This window comes from Moschus berezovskii, chromosome 10, assembly GCF_049115385.1.
Source record: "Moschus berezovskii isolate FMDL1 chromosome 10, NW_MosBer_1.0, whole genome shotgun sequence".
Lineage (NCBI taxonomy): Eukaryota > Metazoa > Chordata > Mammalia > Artiodactyla > Moschidae > Moschus > Moschus berezovskii.
In genome coordinates, this window is record NC_142469.1 from 108,229,600 (window position 1) to 108,249,544 (window position 19,945).

At 52.9% G+C, this 19,945-nt stretch overlaps 1 protein-coding gene across 3 annotated transcripts; it reads right to left on the reverse strand.

Moving 5' to 3' along the window:
* Positions 1-8,469: 8,469 nt before the first annotated feature.
* On the reverse strand, positions 8,470-17,795 carry TBXT (T-box transcription factor T). Of its 3 annotated transcripts, none has more exons than XM_088840954.1 (8): positions 17,590-17,795; positions 16,695-16,959; positions 15,621-15,755; positions 14,387-14,448; positions 14,209-14,270; positions 12,061-12,234; positions 10,911-11,040; positions 8,470-8,743 (listed from the first exon to the last, which is right to left on the reverse strand). In XM_088840954.1, exons 1-8 carry the CDS (start codon positions 17,793-17,795, stop codon positions 8,470-8,472), a joined length of 1,308 nt encoding a protein of 435 aa, XP_088697080.1. The 3 variants fall into 3 exon arrangements, with proteins under 3 accessions (XP_088697080.1, XP_055289745.2, XP_088697081.1); XM_055433770.2 differs by having other exon boundaries at positions 12,061-12,237; XM_088840955.1 differs by lacking the exon at positions 12,061-12,234.
* Between the last annotated feature and the right edge of the window lie 2,150 nt (positions 17,796-19,945).

The window sequence follows — 19,945 nt, forward strand, 5'->3', positions numbered from 1 at the left end:
CTGAGGTACAAGGAATCCCTTTCTGAATTCCAGAGGTGCACAGAGAGCTGTGAGCATTCCATCTTAGGTGTTCTGAGCCTTTAGAGATGGCAGGGCAACAGCTCAAATGTGAAACAGTTGAGACAGGTTCTGGAACCACACCCATGTTCAAATCCCATCCATCAAAACAGGTAAGCCAGCAGTTAACTGAGTCAGACAGAAACAGCAGCAAACCTCAGACTGCCCTGAACTACAGATCAGACTGACTTCCTCACCTCAGCCTGACAGAACAAGAGCTTGCCTATGTCTGCAGGTAAATATCATCTACTTTCAGCTCAGTTCAGTTCAGTTCAGTCGCTCAGTCATGTCCGACTCTTTGAAACCCCATGGACTGCAGCACGCCAGGCCTCCCTGTCCATCACCAACTCCTGGAGTTTACCCAAACTCGTGTCCATTGAGTCGGTGATGCCATCCAACCATCTTATCCTATGTCGTTCCCTTCTCCTCCTGCCCTCAATCTCTCCCAACATCAGGGTCTTTTCCAATGAGTCAGTTCTTCTCAGATGGCCAAAGAATTGGCGTTTCAGCTTCAACATTAGTCCTTCCAATGAACAGCCAGGACTGATCTAATTTCAGGTAGACTGGTTGGATCTCCTTGCAGTCGAAGGGACTCTCAAGAGTCTTCTCCAACACAGTTCAAAAGCATCAATTCTTCGGCACTCAGCTTTCTTTATAGTCCAACTCTCATATCCATGCATGACTACTGGAAAAACCATAGCTTTGACTAGAGGGACCTTTGATGGCAAAGTAATGTCGCTGCTTTTTAATATGCTATCTAGGTTGGTCATAACTTTTCTTCCAAGGATCAAGTGTCTTTTAATTTCATGGCTGCAGTTGCCATCTGCAGTGATTTTGGAGCCCCCCAAAATAAAGCCAGCCGCTGTTTCCCCATCTATTTGCCATGAACTGATGGGACTGGATGCGATGATCTTAGTTTTCTGAATGTTGAGCTTTAAGCCAACCTTTTCACTCTCCTCTTTCACTTTCATCAAGAGGCTCTTTAGTTCTTCTTCACTTTCTGCCATAAGGGTGGTATCATCTGCATATCTGAGGTTATTGATATTTCTCCCAGCAATCTTGATTCCAGCTTGTGCTTCATCCAGCCCAACATTTCTCATGATGTACTCTGCATATAAGTTAAATACTCAGGGTGACAATATACAGCCTTGACGGACTCCTTTCCCTATTTGGAACCAGTCTATAGTTCCATGTCCAGTTCTAACTGTTGCTTCCTGACAGATTTCTCAAGAGGCAGGTCAGGTGGTCTGGTATTCCCATCTCTTGAAGAATTTTCCACAAGTTGTGGTGATTCACACAGTCAAAGGCTTTGGTATAGTCAATAAAGCAGAAATAGATGTTTTTCTGGAACTGTCTTGCTTTTTCAATGACCCAATGGATGCTGGCAATTTGATCTCTGGTCCCTCTGCCTTTTCTAAAACCAGCTTGAACATCTGGAAGTTCACAGTTCACGTATTGTTGAAGACTGGCTTGGAGAATTTTGAGCATGACTTTACTAGCATGTGAGATGAGTGCAACTGTGCAGTAGCTTGAGCATTCTTTGGTATTGTCTTTCTTAGGGATTGGAATGAAAACTGACATTTTCCAGTTGTGTGGCCACTACTGAGTTTTCCAAATTTGCTGGCATATTGAGTGCAGCACTTTCACAGCATCATCTTTCAGGATTTGAAATAGCTCCACTGGAATTCCATCACCTCCACTAACTTTGTTTGTAGTGATGCTTCCTAAGGCCCACTTGACTTCACATTCCAGGATGTCTGGCTCTGGGTGAGTGATCACACCATCGTGATTATCTGGGTCATGAAGATCTTTTTTGTACAGTTCTTCTGTTTATTCTTGTCACCTCTTCTGCTTCTGTTAGGTCCATACCATTTCTGTCCTTTATTGTGCCCATCTTTGCATGAAATGTTCCCTTGGTATCTCTAATTTTCTTGAAGAGATCTCTAGTCCTTCCCATTCTATTGTTTTCCTCTATTTCTTTGCACTGATCACTGATCATCTACTTTAGTCTCTACTATTCTTTTCTACAAAAATACCAAGCAGAAAATCAAAAATTACAACACATATGAAACAGTAGGAAAAGAAACTCATGAAAAAAAAAAAAGAAATTATCAGTAAGTTCAGTTTTAAATAGTTTTAAAGAGTCAGAGACTTTAAATGGCTGTGTTAAAAATGTGAAAGTGTACTGTGGGCAAAGATTGCTTGTGTATACATGGAACTCTGCTCAATGTTACATGGCAGCCTGGACAGGAGGAGAGTCTGGGGAGAATGGAGATATATACATGGCTGAGTCCCTTCACTATTCACAGTCACCTGAAAGCATCACGGCACTATTTGTTAATCAGCTACAACCCAATACAAAATTAAAAGTTCTTAAAAAAGAAAAAGATAGCTTGTGTAAAGAGACAGCTAAATTCAGCAGATAGAACACTAGAAATTAGGACCAATTTCTAGAATGCTAGATGTTAGAAATAAAACTAATAAATAAATTCTCAGATAGGCTTCCCGGGTGCCCCAGTGGTAAAGAGTCCACCCCCCAATGCAGGAGAGACGGGCTCTATCGCTGGGTTGGGAAGATTCGCTGAAGGAGGAAATGGCAGTCCACTTCAGTGTTTCTGCCTGGAGTATCCCATGGACAGAGGAGCCTGATGGGCTACAGTTCACAGGGTCGCAAAGAGTCAGGCATGACTGAGCAACTGCGCATGTGCACACTGACGGGTCTAACAGTAGACTGGATGCTGCGTCAGGCGTGACCGAGCAACTGCGCATGCGCACAATGACGGGTCTAACAGTAGACTGGATGCTGCGTCAGGCGTGACCGAGCAACTGCGCATGCGCACACTGACGGGTCTAACAGTAGACTGGATGCTGCGTCAGGCGTGACCGAGCAACTGAGCATGCGCAGACTGACGGGTCTAACAGTAGACTGGATGCTGCAAAGGAAAGGCACGGTGAACTGAAGGCAGGTCAATGAAAAGAGTCCAAACTGAATAAAACGGGAAAGTAGAGGGAAAATCAGGCAGGAGCCAACAGAATCTGTGGGACGAGATAAAAAAGTCAGACGTCAAACATGCAAATGATTGGAGTCCTAGAGGAAGAGGAGAGATATAATGTCACAGAGAAAACCTGTCAAGCCACAATAGCTAAGAACATTCCCAAACTGGTGAAAAACACTAACTCACAGATACAAAATTCTCTGCAGACTCGAAGAGGGATTACTGCAAAAAATAAATGAATAAATAAATTTAGGAACATCATAGTAAAACTGCTGAGAACAAAAGGTAAATGACAGATCTTAGAAGCACCGGGAAAACAGTAGTGTGTGGTGACAAACTCACAGCGCAGTTTGTGAGAGTGCCGGGAGTGATGTCTGACTCCTCACCAGAAACAGTGGAGGGACGACTAAGGAATGGCCAAAAAGCACCCACAGCACATAAAAAGCCAGCAAACTAGAATCCTATACCTGGTAAAAATATTATTCAGAATTGAAAGTGAAATAAAGATGGTCACTGACAAAACCTGAAAGGATTCATCTCCAGCAAAACCATCCTATGAGAAATACTAACAGAAATTTCCCAGATGGAACTCCAAATCTGAAGGAAATGATGCAGATTGCCAGAAAGGGTAAATATCACATCCTACACTGATCATTTAAACCAAAAATAATAACAGTTTGGGAAGATAAACCTATTATAGACTTCCCAGGTGGCTCAGTGGTAAAGAATCCAACTACCAATGCAGGAGACGTGACTTTGACCCCTGGGTTGGGAAGATTCCCTGGGGAAGGAAATGGCAACCCACTCCAGTATTCTTGCCTGGGAAATCCCATGGACAGGAAAATCTAGTGGGCTACAGTCCATACAGTCACAAAGAGTCAGACACGACTTACTGAGTAAACAACAGCAGCAGCATCTATTTAAAGTGATCAAGAAGAGTAAAGTTGGAGAGCTTTCATTCCTTAAATTCAAGCATTATTATAAAGCAAGACTGAAATAAAGATAGGAAGACAGATCAATGGAACAGAGTAATCAGGAATAGACCCACACTTGGATGGCCAGTTAGTTTTAAACCAATGTAGAAAGCACCCCTTCCTCAAGGCCCCTCCTCACCCCAGCATCCAGCCAGCCGCGGTCCCTATGAGGTGTGGTTAAGCCGTGTCTCCACTGGATACGGCCGTACTGTTATCAGATGCCTCCATATTCTAACAGCACAAAGGAGCTCCTCCTGGAACCACCGTGGGTGCTCTGTGCCTCCCTCAGCCTCCCACGTGAGTGCACCAGGGAAGCCGCCTGACTTGTTTTGTCGGCCAAGCACACGGGTAGCAAGCGGGGGCTCTGCACTCAGATCCCCCAGCTGCATCTCCTACGCCTCCGCACACCGTCTGTGTGACCTGGGACAAGGCATTCCACGTCTCTGTTCTCAGCCTGCTTTTCTGTGAAATGAGGAGAGGTTTCATAGGAGGTCAGAGACACACACAATGTACTTAGAACAGTGGTGGTGGTTTCATTGATAAGTTGTGTCCGACTCTTGGAGAAGAAAATGGCAACCCACTCCAGTATTCTTGCCTGGAGAATCCCACGGACAGAGGAGTCTGCTGGGCTGCAATCCATGGGGTCGCAAAGAGTCCGACATGATTGGATGACTTCTCCAGAGGATCGTCCCAACCCAGGAATCGAACCCAGTTTCCTGCATTGTAGGCAGATTCTTTTACCAACTGAACTAGGAGGGAAGCCTCTGCGAACAGTGATGGGCACATACTAAGCACCCCAAACTGTACAGTTATCCTCTCCAGAGAATTTAAAACTGGGAGTCAGGAGGCTTCCCTGGTGGTCCAGTGGTTATGACCCTCCCTTCCACTGCAGCGGGCACAGGCTTGTGATCCCTGCCGGGGAACTAAGATCCGGCATGCTATAAGGCCCAGCCAGAATAAAAAATAATAACAATAAATTTTTTTAGAGTTTATAAAACTGTGAGTCAGATGGGCGAGCTCCCCCAGGCCGGCTGGATGTAGGTGACGTGCACTTGAGTGTGGGAAGGCAGCAGCTCTACCGTGCGGATTCTTAACGGGGTCTGCGAGGGAGGAGAATCTGGGGGCCTTTATGAGGCCTGAGGGTGGAACAATTGTCTTTCCGTTTGATGTCCGGAGGTTTTTACACCTGAGTCAATGAAGAGCCGGGTGAGTCAGCAGTAAACCTTTCTTTCAAGTGGAAAAAGGGCAATAGTGGCGGGGTCGGGAAGGGGGACTCCACCGCAAGGCCCTTCTCAAGCAGAGCGGCTTTAGGAGCGAGGATCAGCAAACAGGAGTCCACTCCAGCTTTCCCCGGGGCAGGAGGCTCTGCCGTGAACACAGCCATGGACAAGCCTCTGCAGTCCCTGCGCTGCGGGGGTCCCCCGTGTCCCGGGCCCCTGCACCCACTCGCCCCGGGACAGCTTCCCACGTGGAAGGGTCCCCCTGCAGGCTTTGTCGGTATTTACCGTTTTCTCAGGGAGGAAATGACAAGCCACTCCAGTACCCTTGGCAGGAAAATCCCATGGACGGAGGAGTCTGGGGGCTACGGTCCACGGGGCCGCAAAGAGTCGGACACGACTGAGCGACTTCACTTTCCTGTTCACGTTAGTATCTTTGTGATTGCACTGCTTTCTCCCTCTTGGTTTTAGAGGCAAAGTTTAAGGAGAGGAATGTTTGCTAACAGAGGTCCTCTGTCTATCAGAGGTGGACAGTAATTACAGGTTCCAGAGCAGGGCAGGATGGAAGCGGGGTGGGCATTCCTCTGCCCGTCAGTGACCGTCCTCGGCTGTCTCAGCCCAGCCCGGCTCAGAAGCAGCTGCCCTCCCAGCAGAGCCAGACCCTCTTCCAGGCTCTTAGGTTTCCGTCCCTGGGGGCCTCTTTCCTCCTGCGTGGCACAGTCCCTTCTCTTGGCAAACTGTTGATCAAATTTCCTGATGCCTTTTATTCTTCCTTGTAGAGTCCACAGTACTTTTCAATTGGCCAGTGGGACAGCCTGTGCTCCCGAAAAGTGTGTGTTCTAGGTAAAACAGATCCTTTTGACTTTATTTCTATGTTCTTGCACTTTGGGGATCTTAGTTCCTGGACCAGGGATTGAACCCACGTCCCCTGCAATGAAAGCACTTAACCACTGGACTGGACCGGGCAGGGAGATCCACAGGTCCGTTTTGACAGCACCCAGGTCTTTTCTTTGTCCATCTGGACAGATAAGGAACTTCAACTTCTAGAAGCATAGCTAACTTTCCTGAGGCCCCCACAGCAAAGGACGAGAATGGACACTCCTGTCCAGGTCTTCTGTACCAGAATTGCCGTCCTCTTGCTTTTTTTGGCTCTCACTGCCCTGCTACATAGCCAAAAGGATGCTATTGCATTTATTAAAATATGAACTCCTTGAATTTGCTCTCTGGGTCACCTTCAGAAACTCCAACATGTCAAAGCCCAGAGTGGAGGCCCCGTCTCCCTGCAGCCCCCAGCGGGGGCAGGGCCCCATTCCTGGCAGTGCTCCCCAGCGACCCGGAGCATCTGAGTCTCACTGGACACGTGCTCCTCTTCAATGGCAGCTCAGTCATCACTCACCAGCGCTCCTGAAGGCCTGGGAAGGGGCGGGTGCTGGGGACGGCCCCAGCCTTTGGACAGCAGTCAGGTGACGTGTTCTGGGAAACCCCATCATGATCCACCCCTGCCCCCGACCCCACCTCCTTCCCCGCCTCACCCTTCTCCTGCAGACCTCACGTCTGGGGCCAGTTTACTTCCCAGTCCTACTTGGGCAGTGGTTTATTTATATCTTTATATAAGAGCTCATCTCATCTGGGGTATTTCTACAGGAGTTGCATTAAAATCTAGTAGGAATAAAATCAGCTTCCCTGGTGACTTAGATAGTAAAGAATCTGCCTGCAATGTGGGAGACCTGGGTTCAAACCCTGGGTTGGAAAGATCCCCTGAAGAAGAGAATGGAAACCCACTCCAGTATTCTTGCCTGGAGAATCCCATGAACAGAGGTGCCTGGCGGGCTACTATCCATGGGGTCACAAAGACTCAGACACAACCAAGCAACTAACACACACACAGGAATAAAACCACGAAAAACTTTCAAGTGGCAAATAGTTCACAAGCAGCATGGCCTGACTGGAAAGCAGGCAGAGATACACCAAAGGTGCAGCCCTTTACACCTCCATTCTAGGTTCACACTCATAGATACAGGAGGTTCAGCGCTTCGAGCTTGAACAGCTGGGATTAAAGTAAGGGTTCTGCCACTAGGTGGAGAAATTGCCCCGATCCAGCGCAGGTGTGGTTCTGGCTCACTGCTGGGAAACCTTACTAGCAGGGAAGATACTAACAAAAGCCTTATTGTTCAAATGACTGTGGTGGCTACACCTGACACCTATAAACTGTAACCTGTTGCCAGTTCACTCTGTATTTTTGCTTGAATTGAGTGAACATCCCATTTAATCTTCATGGCATCATTATGTTCTACATTCTGTCAATATCCACATTCACCCCTCAGTGTTGGCTCGCTTGAAAATCATTTAACATCATTTGCATTTTTGTGGCAACGTAGTCTATCTATTGAGTAAATAAATACATGAACAATTCACTTCCAGTCCTGCCACTGATTGGATAAAATGTTAAAGTCCATCACAGACTGAAAAGCTCCTCCAGGACAGTCGTAAGCACGAGCAAAGTCTCATTCCGAAAGAAGAGGGGTTTTAAATAATAACTAGACCAACCGAGTTTTGCACGTTGCCTTTATTTTGCAGAAAATACTTTCTGCTGATTGTCTTTGGCTAGCTTATCAAAAGAAAAACATAAACAGTTGTAGGTTTAACAGTACAAGAGATCAACTACCTATGCTCAAAAGTAAACATTCTAGCAGGCAGAGCTGGACACTGTTGTTTCAACGACCATCTGCTGTCCTCCAAGAGTGGTTCAATTCTGTCTCAGCTGGGCTCTGGCTAGGACCCCTGCAACAGGGGTCCCAAAAGGGACCTGGAAGCTACTGGAAAGCAACAGGGGGGAGAACTGGAAGCGTGCTTTTCATCTCCCTAGAGTATGACCGGAGAAGTTACAAAGCCTGATGCGCCGGAGTCATCTCCAGGCCGTAAGTAAGAGAAACGCGGCTTCTGGATGCTAGCTGATCACTGTCACTGCGGGTCCTGGCGGGGGAGGCCCCCTGCCTTGCTTCCACACCTGCATTCACCCTCAGCACAGAAAGGACCCAGGACGCACCGCCACCAGGGAGGACAAAACCCAGCGCTGGCGGTGGGACCCTTGATACATAACAGAACGTGAACCTTCTTCCTCTTTTCCTTGAAGGGCGGTTAGCAGGCCTGACCCCCTTCCCGTGCCTGTGAGACTGCCACTCAAACGCTTGCAGTCCCGGCCTCCTTCCAGGCACAGGCCCCGACTCACATGGACGGGGGCGACACAGCCGTCCACGAGGCCAGGAGGCGGGCCTGGGCCGAGGCGTCGTACTGGCTGTCGGCAACATCTGTGGCCGTGGCGGCCCCCTCGTACAGCGGGGACCCCGACGAGGAGGATGCTGAGACTGGGTGGGCAAGGGGGGCAGAGTGGGCAGAAGAGCCTCGAAAGAACTGGGCTCCCAGCCCGCTGGGCACGCCCGCCGCCTGGGCACCTGGGGCGACGGTGCCGCTGCTCACGGACCACAGGCTGGGGTACTGGCTGAAACGGAAAAGTGGGGAGACAGACGGGTCAGAGACCTGGGCAGGCGCTCCCGGAGGGGAAAAGAGACCCCCGCCAACCCGACCCCAGATGGCCGGGGTATAAACGGCTCATTTCCTCTGTGTGATGAAATCACACTCGGACACAGAGGGCGCTTCTCATCTGCCCACGAGAAACAAAATCATCAGGAGCCGCCTAAAAACGCCTCGACGCGCACTGTTCTCACTCCAAAGACTCCAGCTTTGTGCTCAAGCTGAGAATCCAAATTCTCAGATGCACCGAGCCGATGTTTCAGAGGCTGTGCATGTGCGTCTGTGCTGACTAATAACTCCTGGGCTTCCCTGGTGGTCCTGGTTAAGAATCCACGTGCCAGGGCAGGGCACATGGGTTTAATCTCCGGTCTGGGAAGATCCCATGAGCCACAGCTACTGAGCCTGTGCTCTCAAGAGCCCGTGAGCCGCAGCTCCTGAAGCCCACACACCCTGGAGCCCGTGCTTTGCCACAAAAGCAGGCACTGCAATGAGAAGCCCCCACTCGCCACAGCAAGAGAAAGTCCGTGTAGCAATGAAGACCTATCACAGCCGAAAGAGTTAGTAAATAAATCTTTTTTTTAAAAAAGCTAGTCATTCTTATGAGGGAGGCAGACACGGATGGTGGAGGGCATCCTCCGGTGACTCCCTGTGGGCAGGCACCACATGTCAGCAGGTGTCAGCGTGACGCCCGGAGAGGAAAAGCCCCAGGACGTAGACCTAGAAGCAAACCCCCGTTAATACACTTCGTCAGGGGAGCCTTGCTCTGAGCCCACCTTCGAGGCTCTGCTTCCCCGTCCCTGAAGGAAGGAACTGGAAACGGACGTTAGCCCTCCCCTGTCTGAGAACACAGGCCTGACCAACACTACACCAGGCTAACACTTTGCTTCTGGAAAATGTCCCTCTCTTCTAGCAGAATCAATCCTTCCATAAATGAACAAGGAGGCCTCAGGCTGCGGCGGGCTATGCGGTTGATCAGGCCCCGTACTGCACTTCAGATGCCCTTGGACTTGCAAACAGGCCCGATGGCGTGAGGCAGGGGACTCTCCCCGTTTTATAGATGAAAAGCAACAAGGCTCCAAGAGGCACTGAGGTCTTCGGGGGGGACCCCGGTGCAGCCTGCAGGTCATCCAACTCACAGCAGTCTTCTAGGTGACCTTGGGGCCCTGGAAAGGCTTGCTGGTTATGTATTGGCTGCTCTATTTTTAAGAGTAAACATTACATTCTGACTTTAAAGGAATTGCTTCCTAATCATAAAGAATTAAGATCTTAGGCAAATTCTGATACTCTGTACAGTCCATGGGGTTGCAAAGAGTCGGACACGACTGAGCAACTGAGCAGGCATCCACACAGAAACAGCAGTGCTTTTGACGTCCAGGTGCCTTGTCCATAGACTCACTCTGCTGTGAGCCAACCTGTTCAACCATTTAACACCACTGACTGATTTTCTGCTTAGAAAATGTGGAAAGGGCTCTCACTTTGTCATTTTAGTTTTTATTATAATGATCCTATAAAGAAATGTAATACGCTGACCAACTAGCTTGATTTGTTTAAGCCAACCTCCCTCTATATAATTTTCAAGCTAATAATAAAACAGTCATCATTCTTTTCAGGTTACCGAGCACGTACGTTAAGAAACACACTGATTCTATACCCACAGAAATCCAACAAATGTACTTCCTTAATCTGATAGTGCCTGTCAGAAAAGGTTCTGGAAACTTGTCTTCAAGATTCACATACTGACCCCACAATCCTGCACACCTACAAGCCTGTAAAGACGGCTTGAGGCTGGGGTTATTTAGTGCCCTTTTCTTGAAGAAGCGAGGTTCAGGAGGCTTGTCCGTCACATGAACCAGTAACCAGCAGAGCCAGGAGAGGGTCCCTGCTCCCTTCCATGAGAGCCCAGCTCCATCTACCCTGAAGGCACCACTAAACTCCCAGAGGACAGGCTGAAGCAGGAACTCACAGCAGTCATGAAACCCGGGGTCCCGGACATAGCTGGCTAGTGGTCAAGTTACCAATAAAAACCCGTCACCCGTAAGTGAAGAGCAGGATACAGGCTGATGGATGGGACGGGATGACATCACAGGCACTCACGTTCCCAGAACACTTAGAATCGCTCCCCAGACATGGGTTACCTGGAGCCCGCAGGAGGACCAGCGTTCGGACCCATGGGCAGCATGCTGGTGTGGGCAGGCATTCCAAGGCTGGACCAGTTGTCATGGGGCTGGAGCATGGACAGACATGCAGATGAACTGTCGGAATAGGCTACAGATGTAAGAAAGTGTCATTACTGATGGGCGCGTCCAAGAGTGACAAGACACACTGAAATGCTACCCACAGCTGGAGCTACCCAACACTGAGACCATCACCTCCTTAACGGGTCATCAAAGGCGCATGAAGAGCATCACTGTCAAATGTACATACTGGAGTGTATTCCAGCACCCAGGCTTTTTATCATGAGATCAATAGCTAGCCCATAGAAATGGACTCCTACAGTCACATGATTAAGAACTAATTATACTGAAAAATCAATGTCATTTTTACCAGTCTTTTCTGCAAAGGATTATCGCTTAAGAATTAAAAGGGCTTTGAAGACCATTTACTCAAGGCAAAATTTAAAATATGATCTAGCCCCTAGTTGGACTGCTATTTCCTTCCCAAATAAGCTTCTTTCATTTCAAATCAGCTTTAACTGCTTAATTGTTTTATGGCGTTCGTTTGCTTTTTTCCTCCTTTCAGAGCCAGACAAAATGAAGTCTGGGGCATCCGTGGTTTTAGAGGGAATTAGGTCCAGGGGTCTTCACGGTCTGGCCCAGTGTTCCCACCACTCAAGCCTGCATCTAGGGGCAGGGATAAGCCTGTATCTCCTAGGGGCAAGTTAAATCACAAAGTGCTGGACCACCGTCCAATTCTGTGGGTCTGGGCAGATTTCAGATGATGCTGGAGCCACTGACCCTGGCCTCATACTTGGAGAAACACACTTGCGTCTCGTCAAGCTAGTAACCCTCGTGCCTGGCTGGCCTGGCATCACCTTACAGGGTTCACAAAATATGCAGACCTGGGCCCAGGGTCCCAAAGTAAAGAGGCTCAAGCGGTAGCAGTCACATTCAGCCCTGAAGACCCTGGCCAGGAGGTCTCTGTGGTCGAGTCAGCAGCGACGTGGACACGAAAGAAGGTCCCTCGAGCCAGTCAAGAGCCTGCTCCCTGGACACTGACCGACTGCCTCTCCCTTCCCGGAAGTCCTCCCAGCATCCCCAACCCCGGCGGCCTTCTGCTGGGACTCACTTGGAGAGCTGTTCCGATGCGCGTACGGGCTGGGGTAGGGGGCTGGCCGGTGGCTCCTCAGGGCCGGGTACCTTTCGCAGCCGTGCGTGGAGGGAAGCGAGAGGGGGCCTCCGAACTGGGGGTGGGGAGTGGCGGGTGGACACAGGGCGCTGGTTCCGGGGAGCAGCCAGCCCCCTGCTGTGAGAGAAGCACACTGCGGACCCCGCTTGGCCTCCCTTCTGTCATCGAGCGGGCAAGGCGGGGCTTCCCTGCGGCCCGGGGCTCAGGACTCAGAGTGCTCACTGCAGAGGGCCCCGGTTCAGGCCCTGGTCGGAGAACTCAAATCCCACGAGCCACGTGGCCGGAAACGAAGCTAAAGGACAGCGGGGCAGAGGCCAGGGGGCGGCGGGTCTCCTCCTCAGGGTCTGTGGACACCGAGGGCCTGACCCAGGCTTCAGGGGTCGTGGGCATCAGCCATGCGGCCAGAGAAGGGCCAAGGCGTCCAGACCCGCAGGGCACCCAAGAACCCGGGAGAGTGACCCCGACCTCGGCTAGCCCTGTGGCTTCCTCAAAAAGTCCCCTCCTCCCAGAATCCTCCCAGAATATCCCCAGGGATGTTCTGTCCCTCCAGGCAGGTCAGTTTTCAAGGCCAAACTACTGAGCGTGAATAAATGTTAAAACAGACAAAATCCAGGCTCAGGACGCACAGGAGAGCCCTGGCCCCAGCCTCTCCCCCTTCCCTCACCCCTGCAGATCACACCAACACGCAGAGGAGTCTCCTCCTGCCTGGACCGGCACCCGTGTTCTCGCTTTTCCTCTGCGTTCGGCTCACTCTTTCCCACCTTACACATCAATCAGAGAATCATTCCAACACTGCCCTGCCCTCCTTTAAAGCTCCCGTTTCTTCTCCATTCCCTTTATTTTCCACTTAAAAAAAAAAAAAATCAGAAAAGCAACCACTAGGAGGATAGCTACTCAGGCTCCCATTCCCAAACTCTCACTGCAGACACAGCCCAACGAGAGGGTGCAGACGGGGCCACAGAGCTCGGGCCCATCGCTGGCCAGAGCCGTGTTCATATTCTGCTCTGTGACGGGGCAGCTGTGAGCCACTTAGGAGAGCTGTTTGTTAAAGTAGTCCAGGAAGGAAAAGGAGGGAGAGAGAAAGAAAAGAAAGAGAAAGACAGGGAAACGGTTCTTTGAGGAAGCCGCCGCTCCGGTTCCACCCAAACTGAGAAGTGAGCAGCCAGCAATAACTTTTCTCTCCCAACCGTGGCCAGTTTCTCGTCTCTGTGTCCCCGCCCTGCCTGGACGGGTAGACAAAGCCTTTTCCCCTGATAGACTCTGCTGTAGACCCTAATCACTCCGCTGACTGCTTCACTGACTCCTAAAGGAGGCTGGACTGAAAGCAGACTTGCCCATCCTGCGAGCCGCTGTCTCCAGCACAACCCGACGAGCCATTCCCAGCCCCTGAAGCAAGCTGGGGGAGAGCTACACGTGATCAGAAGCACTGTCCCAAAGATGGTCCTTCCATTCTCAGCCATTAACAAAAAGACAGACCATCTCAGAGTGGATGAGAGCCAAGTTCTCCTCCTGCCCAACACGGCAGAGTCTGAACACCCATCAGGGTCTCAGCAATCCATTCTAGCCATGACTGGAGCTGCCTCTTGTGTGCTCAGCCCCTCGGTCGTGTCCATGGACTCTCTTTTCCATGGACTTGTAGCCCTCCAGGCTTCTCTGTCCATGGGATTCCCCAGGCAAGAATACTGGAGTGGGTTGCCATTTCCTCCTCCAGAGGATCTTCCCAACCCAGGGATTGAACCTGTGTCTCCTCCGTCTCCTGCATTGGCAGGCAGATTCTTCACCAGCATGCCACCTAGGAAGCCTCTGGAGTGGCCTCAAAGCAAAAGGACCCAGGCTCCTCTGTCAGGAATCCCGTGAGCTGGCAGGAGGGGGCATCTGCAAGCCCTGGATGGAGCAGAGGCTGAGGACCAGCAGTTCGATGACCAGTAGGAACAGCATCAACACGCAGGGCCACTGCCTTGCACAGCGAAGAGCGGTGTGCTCCCCAAGGGCACCCGGAAATTCTGTCTGCTCCATCCCCAGGCCCCTGCCCCAGACACACTAGTCCCTGAGACAAGGTACATCTGGGCAGAGTGCAACAAACCGTACATTGGTTGTACCCAGACTGCTGGCTGTCTCCTGCTTCTTCCATCATATCTTTGTGATCGCTTCTGTCAAGAAAGTGTATGGAATGGTCAAGGAGAATGTTCAGGAAACAGTATTTTCAGCAATAGCTCATCATTCTGCACACTTCTTCGCCCGAGGGGTACCGTTAGAATTCTCTCACCTTTCCTTTGCATCGAGGAAAGCTTTTGCAAATGGATTGTATTTAATTTTAAGAGCTGTGATCTGAAAAACAAGAAGTTGCATTTACTGGTACACTGCTGATTAGTTAGGACTTAATTAGGCACCAAGAAATCAGGCACCACCAATACCCCCTTTAAATATTCAAACAGAATCAGACTTCTTCCCAGGGATATTTTCCTATTTGAATCTGAAGTAGCTGAGTAATTATAATATTTCATAAAGAACAGCATAATTATGTAAAGCTTTTAAATGCTGATTTCCTAAGTGGAATTCACAATAATAAATTTAACCTATGGCTGACAAGGGCTTCCCTTGTGGCTCAGCTGGTAAAGAACCTGCCCGCCATGCGGGAGACCTGGGTTCGATCCCTGGGTTGGGAAGATCCCCTGGAGAAGGGAAAGGCTGCCCACTCCAGTATTCGGGTCTGGACTGTGTAGTCCATGGGGTCCCAGAGTCGGACACCACTGAGTGACTTTCACTACACTTCTTAACTGCTGACAATATTCTGTGTGCATCAGTCAAACAAACATGGCTCGAAACATAACCCAGGTACACTCAGGGAGAGTGACTTCTAGTTCTGGCTGGCGGTCGACACTCAGCCTGACCAGCTAATCACCTACTGTCTGTCCTTTGGGGTCAGGCGCAGACACAGATTCACAGGCACTAAACTGTATGCTGTATCTAGTTGGCTCTTCACAAAACACAGACTTGGAGGGGTGCCCCCGACCCTTTCAAGAAGGTTTTCAGGGTAAGGAGACACCTCTCTCTCTCTCTCTCTCTGAAGTCTTGTTCTCAAGAGATCTTACAGTCCTGAACCTGAATGTTTGATTTATCTTTTCATTTTGAGCATTTAGTGGATGCTTCTAGATTTAGACACTTTTAGGGGAAACTGGGCTTCCCTGGTGGCTCAGAGGTTAAAGCGTCTGCCTCCAATGCGGGAGACCCGGATTCAATCCCTGGGTCGGGAAGATCCCCTGGAGAAGGAAATGGCAACCCACTCCAGTATTCTTGCCTGGAGAATCCCATGGATGGAGGAGCCTGGCGGCTACAGTCCACGGGGTCGCAAAGAGTCGGACGCGACTTCTCCTTCTGTCCCATTTGGTATTGACCGTTATGGGAAATTATTTGAAAAGGCAGTAATTATCCGTCTAAACTTTAGATTCTAAAGGACACTCATCACACACACAGGAGCCCGCTGACTGCCCGCGCCTCACCTCCTCATTTTGGTAAGCGGTTACCGCGATGAACTGGGTCTCCGGGAAGCAGTGGCTGGTGATCATACGCTGTGGACCCCCAACTCTCACGATGTGGATTCGAGGCTCATACTTATGTAAGGAGTTCAACATGATCTGAGAGAGACATAACATGGGAACAGCGATCGTCAAAGTCCCACCGTTAAAGACAACAGAACTTCCATTTGTCCTGATGGAAACGCAGAAACTCCTGCAGCTCACAGGAAAATGTCTTTACTGCTGACGCTGGGGGCTTCCCTGGTGATTCAGGGCATAAAGAATCACCTGCAATGCAGGAGATGCAGGAGACACAGGAGACGAGGTATACCTGGGTCGGGAAGACCCCCTGGAGGAGGAAATGGCAACCCACTCCTGTATCCTTGCCTGGAAAATCCCATGGACAGAGGAGCCTGGTGGGCTACAGTCCCCGGGGTCCCAAAGAGTCGGACAAAACTGGGCAAGTTGAGGGTGGTAGGTTGCCCATCAGGTGCTGCTCCCACAACTATGTCAGAAAAGTAATGAGAGATGCTGCACACTATCAGAGGCAATGCTTGTCCTTCAGGAGGTGCTTGACCTGGTAGAACAAAGTTATACAGCTTCCAGGGTAGCTGCAGACAGCTCGGAAGGCCTGAGCGCCAGTGCTGCTTTCGGGAACACTCCCCAAGGAAAGACTGTCTGTAGAAAAGGACAGCTGTGCAAGTCTGTTCAGACTCTGCAGTCAGTATGTGGGCAGGTTCAGCTCTGAAGTGAGCGCTTACCCTCCACACGCGTATTTTCTCTACCCCAGGGAAGTTGAAGGCTAGGACGCAGAAGTTCCCCCAAAGCTTGAGAACTGCCTGCCTGTTCAAAGGCGAGGCTTTGCACCCTCTCCCTGCTCCCTCTCCAGGCCCGGGTGTTACTGCCGTCAGCTTACTATAAACAACACTGAGGGCTTAATTAAGGAAGGCAGACTTCACCTCCAGGCCAGCAGTGCCCTTCCAGCTCTCTGCCACAAGAAGGTGCAGAGTCGCAGGCCCCTCCTAGAGTCGACCCCACCCCACCGCCCCTCACACCTACCTGGCCCCCTCCATTGAGCTTGTTGGTGAGCTTGACTTTGCTGAAGGAGACGGGAGCCTTCATCCAGTGTGCCCCGAAGTTGGGCGAGTCAGGGTGGATGTAGACGCAGCTGGGCGCCTGCGGCTCCGGCTTGCCCCCGGGCACCCACTCCCCATTCACATACTTCCAGCGGTGGTTGTCGGCCGCCACAAAGTCCAACAGGAAGGAGTACATGGCGTTGGGGTCCAGGCCGGACACGTTCACCTTCAGCACCGGGAACATCCTCCTGAAAAGGAAGGGGCGCAGCTGGAGGACCCCGGATAGGATCGTGAGGCCCCTGCCGAAAGCAGGGGCATCTGTGATTTGGGGCAAAAAGCTCCCCCTGGGAGCTTAAAAGGAGCCACACACGATGCTCCTTCCCAGGACTCCCCTAGATCCGCATGCGCCCACCCCACCATCCCTCAGGAGGCAGGTGGGACAGGACCTGGTAGAGGCTGCAGCACACGGGTCAGTCCGCGGGACAAGAGTGGGCGAGGCATGGGTCCCCCGAGTTCCGGGGGAATCCCCCTCCCCAGGGTTGTGCTAGTTTCTCAGCAGTGTGGGACTCTTTGCGACCCCAGGCTCCCCTGTCCACGGGATTCTCCAGGCAAGGAGAATGCCTGGAGCCTGTTGCCATTTCCTTCTCCAGGGGATCTTCCCGACCCAGGAATCTGAACCGGGGTCTCCCGCATAGCAGGCAGCTTCTTAACTATCTGAGCCCCCAGGGACGCCACCCCGTCCTCCCCAGGAAAGTGACAATTCTGCGAAGAAGGCCCAAAGGGAGAGGGCGAGGCCATACGAGTCTATTCCCAGCCCGAGCATAAATGAGCGTAAAGACTAAGCGAAGGGTCGCCGCGCCGGGAGCCGGCGCGCCCACCTGCCGTTCTTAGTGACGATCATCTCGTTGGTGAGCTCCTTGAAGCGCAGCCACAACTCGCTCTCCTCCAGGCCCACGCGCAGCTCGCGCTCCGTGGGGTCGCCCTTCTCGCTGCCCGCCTGCAGTTCGCTCTCCACGGCGCTCAGCAGATGGTCCACGCGGTACTGCAGGCTCTTCCCCGGGCTGTCGGTGCCTGGGGAGGTCATCCTCCCGCCGGCCCGCCGCGCCCCGACGCCCCCCCAGAACCCGACTGGCTACGCGAGCGCCACCTTCGCCGCCGCAGACAGCCGCTCTTCCAAGAAGACCCAAGAAGTGCCCAGACCCGCGACGGCACAGACCCAGCGCCGACCTGCGTGGAGGGCGACGGTCTGGAGAGGGGGCGGGGAGAGGGGTGGGGGGGGTTATTCCACTTGAACTCCCGCAAGGAGGGACGAGACTAGGTCTCCTGGGAAGGAAAATCGCCCCCCGGCATAAATAGAGCCTGCAGCGTGGCGCAGGGGGGCGCGGCGGATTGGGCGGTGAGCCCTTTGAAGCGCCGGGGCCGCCGCCCATTGGCCGCGCGCGGCCATATCAGACCCCGCCGGGCGGGCCGCGGAGGCGGGGGCCATCAATGGGCTCCCGCGCCGGCTTTTTGTAAATCCGGAGCCGGACCCTGCGAGCCCCGGCCCAGCTCCTACACCTCCGCCCTCCCCCAAATGTTTGCACCTCCATCAAAGCGGCTGGGCGGGCCCCGAAAGCTGGGAGGAGGTGGAGGACTGGGTGGGCACGGACTGGCCGGCCCGCGAGCTCGCCCCGGCCCGCACCTTGCCCAGGGGCTGCTCGGCGGCCCACGAGGCTCCCCCACTCTCTCTCGCGCGCGGTCCCCTCCTCTCTCTCCGAGGGCATCCCTGATCCGGCAGGTACACCAGTCCCACCGCGGCTCCCGCGTGCGCCCGAGCCCTCGACCACCGCGCGCAGCCCGGCCTAAAGACGTGCCCAGGGCCTGGCCCGAGTCGGACTGGTCTCCACGCTTCTTCGAAGGCTCAGCTGCCACCGAGCCCGGTCCCGGCCTGACACGTTCCTCGGCGCGTCAGGTGACCCCACCAACACCCTCGACCACGGACCAGCCCACCGGGCGCCCTCTGTTCTCCGCAGCCCTCATGGGTCTGGAAAGGGAAATCGAGCGCTCCCTGCCCACAGTCCACCTCGCTCCCGGAGAGGGAAATAGACTGAAATCAATAAAACGCCCCCCGCCCCGCCTTCTGGATGTTTTCTCGCTTTCCCCTCTATAAAATCAGGACCTTGATGGCGAGGTCTGTGCGTGTACTGCGTGTAACCCGAGAGTCTGCTCGACTTCTGTGGGTTTTGGTCTTTGCTTTCGCGGAAGGCGGGAGCGGCAGGGGACGGGCCAGGGTTTCCTCGCGAGCGGGCTCGGGCGCGTCTCCTCGCGCGGCCGCGACGGAGCGCCTGGCAGGGTGGCGGGGCCCGGGTGGTTTATTACCTTCCGCGAGGACCGGGAGGAGAGCTCAGGAAAGGTGACAATGGGCAGGAAATAGTTCAATGGGGCCTCTCCAGACAATAACATTCCTCCTAAAGCGGGAGCCCAGCAAAGAAGGAAGCAGGCGCTCCTCGTGGGAACGCGGACTGCGCGCCTCGGACTCGCTCGCCCGCGGCTCGAAAGAGGCCAGCGTGGCCACAGCCTCGGTGCCCCGCGTCTGCTCCGCGCGCAACCCACCTCCAGGCTTTCTGGAAGGAGCCTCGCGTCGGTGGGGCGCCCCATTCAGAGCAACCCCGCGCCTTGGCAAGGGGGCTCTGCGCCCCGCGCTAACCCTTCCCCGCCCGGCGCGGGGCCAGCCTCGCTCCGCCGTGGAGAACGGCGGGGGCCACCGCGGGAAGGACCGCGACCGACCGCGCGCTCCCGCTGTCCCAGCCCTCTCCAACTCCAGCCGGTAGCCGGGCAGCCCCGAGCGCCCCGACTCCGTGGCGTTTCTCAGTTTCTTTGTTGTCTAGGAACAAGGAAATGCCCAGGGGCTGGCCCGAGGGGGACAGTTTCCTTCTGGAAGGAGACACTGAAATGACCTCCTGTGCTCGCGGCAGCCGGACCCTGCTGAGTCCTTCACCCGGCTCCTCGGGCCGCGGGCTTGGGGGGCTTTGCGTGTCTTTTCGGAGAAATTGAGAAGGTTATCTCTGCTGCCTGGGACTGCTCGAACCTGAGCACTTAGAATAAGGGGTGTGGGTGCGAGGTGGTGCGGGGAAGAAGCGTAAATACCAGGCCGTCCCGGGGGCGGGGAGGGCCCCAAAATCTCGGCTCGAGAGCGAAGCTTAGGTCGCTCCCCGACCCCCAAGGAGCGGAGCCCTCTTGGCGCTGACGCTTGGT

Excerpts from the sequence above, each read along its gene's own strand:
- TBXT (XM_055433770.2), bottom strand. The coding sequence starts at position 17,795 with ATGACCTCCCCAGGCACCGACAGCCCGGGGAAGAGCCTGCAGTACCGC. Across the intron at positions 14,271-14,386 it reads TTCCTCGATGCAAAGGAAAG|AAGCGATCACAAAGATATGA; the intron begins GTGAGAGAATTC and ends CTTTCTTGACAG. Across the intron at positions 11,041-12,060 it reads GCATCGGAACAGCTCTCCAA|CCTATTCCGACAGTTCATCT; the intron begins GTGAGTCCCAGC and ends TTACATCTGTAG.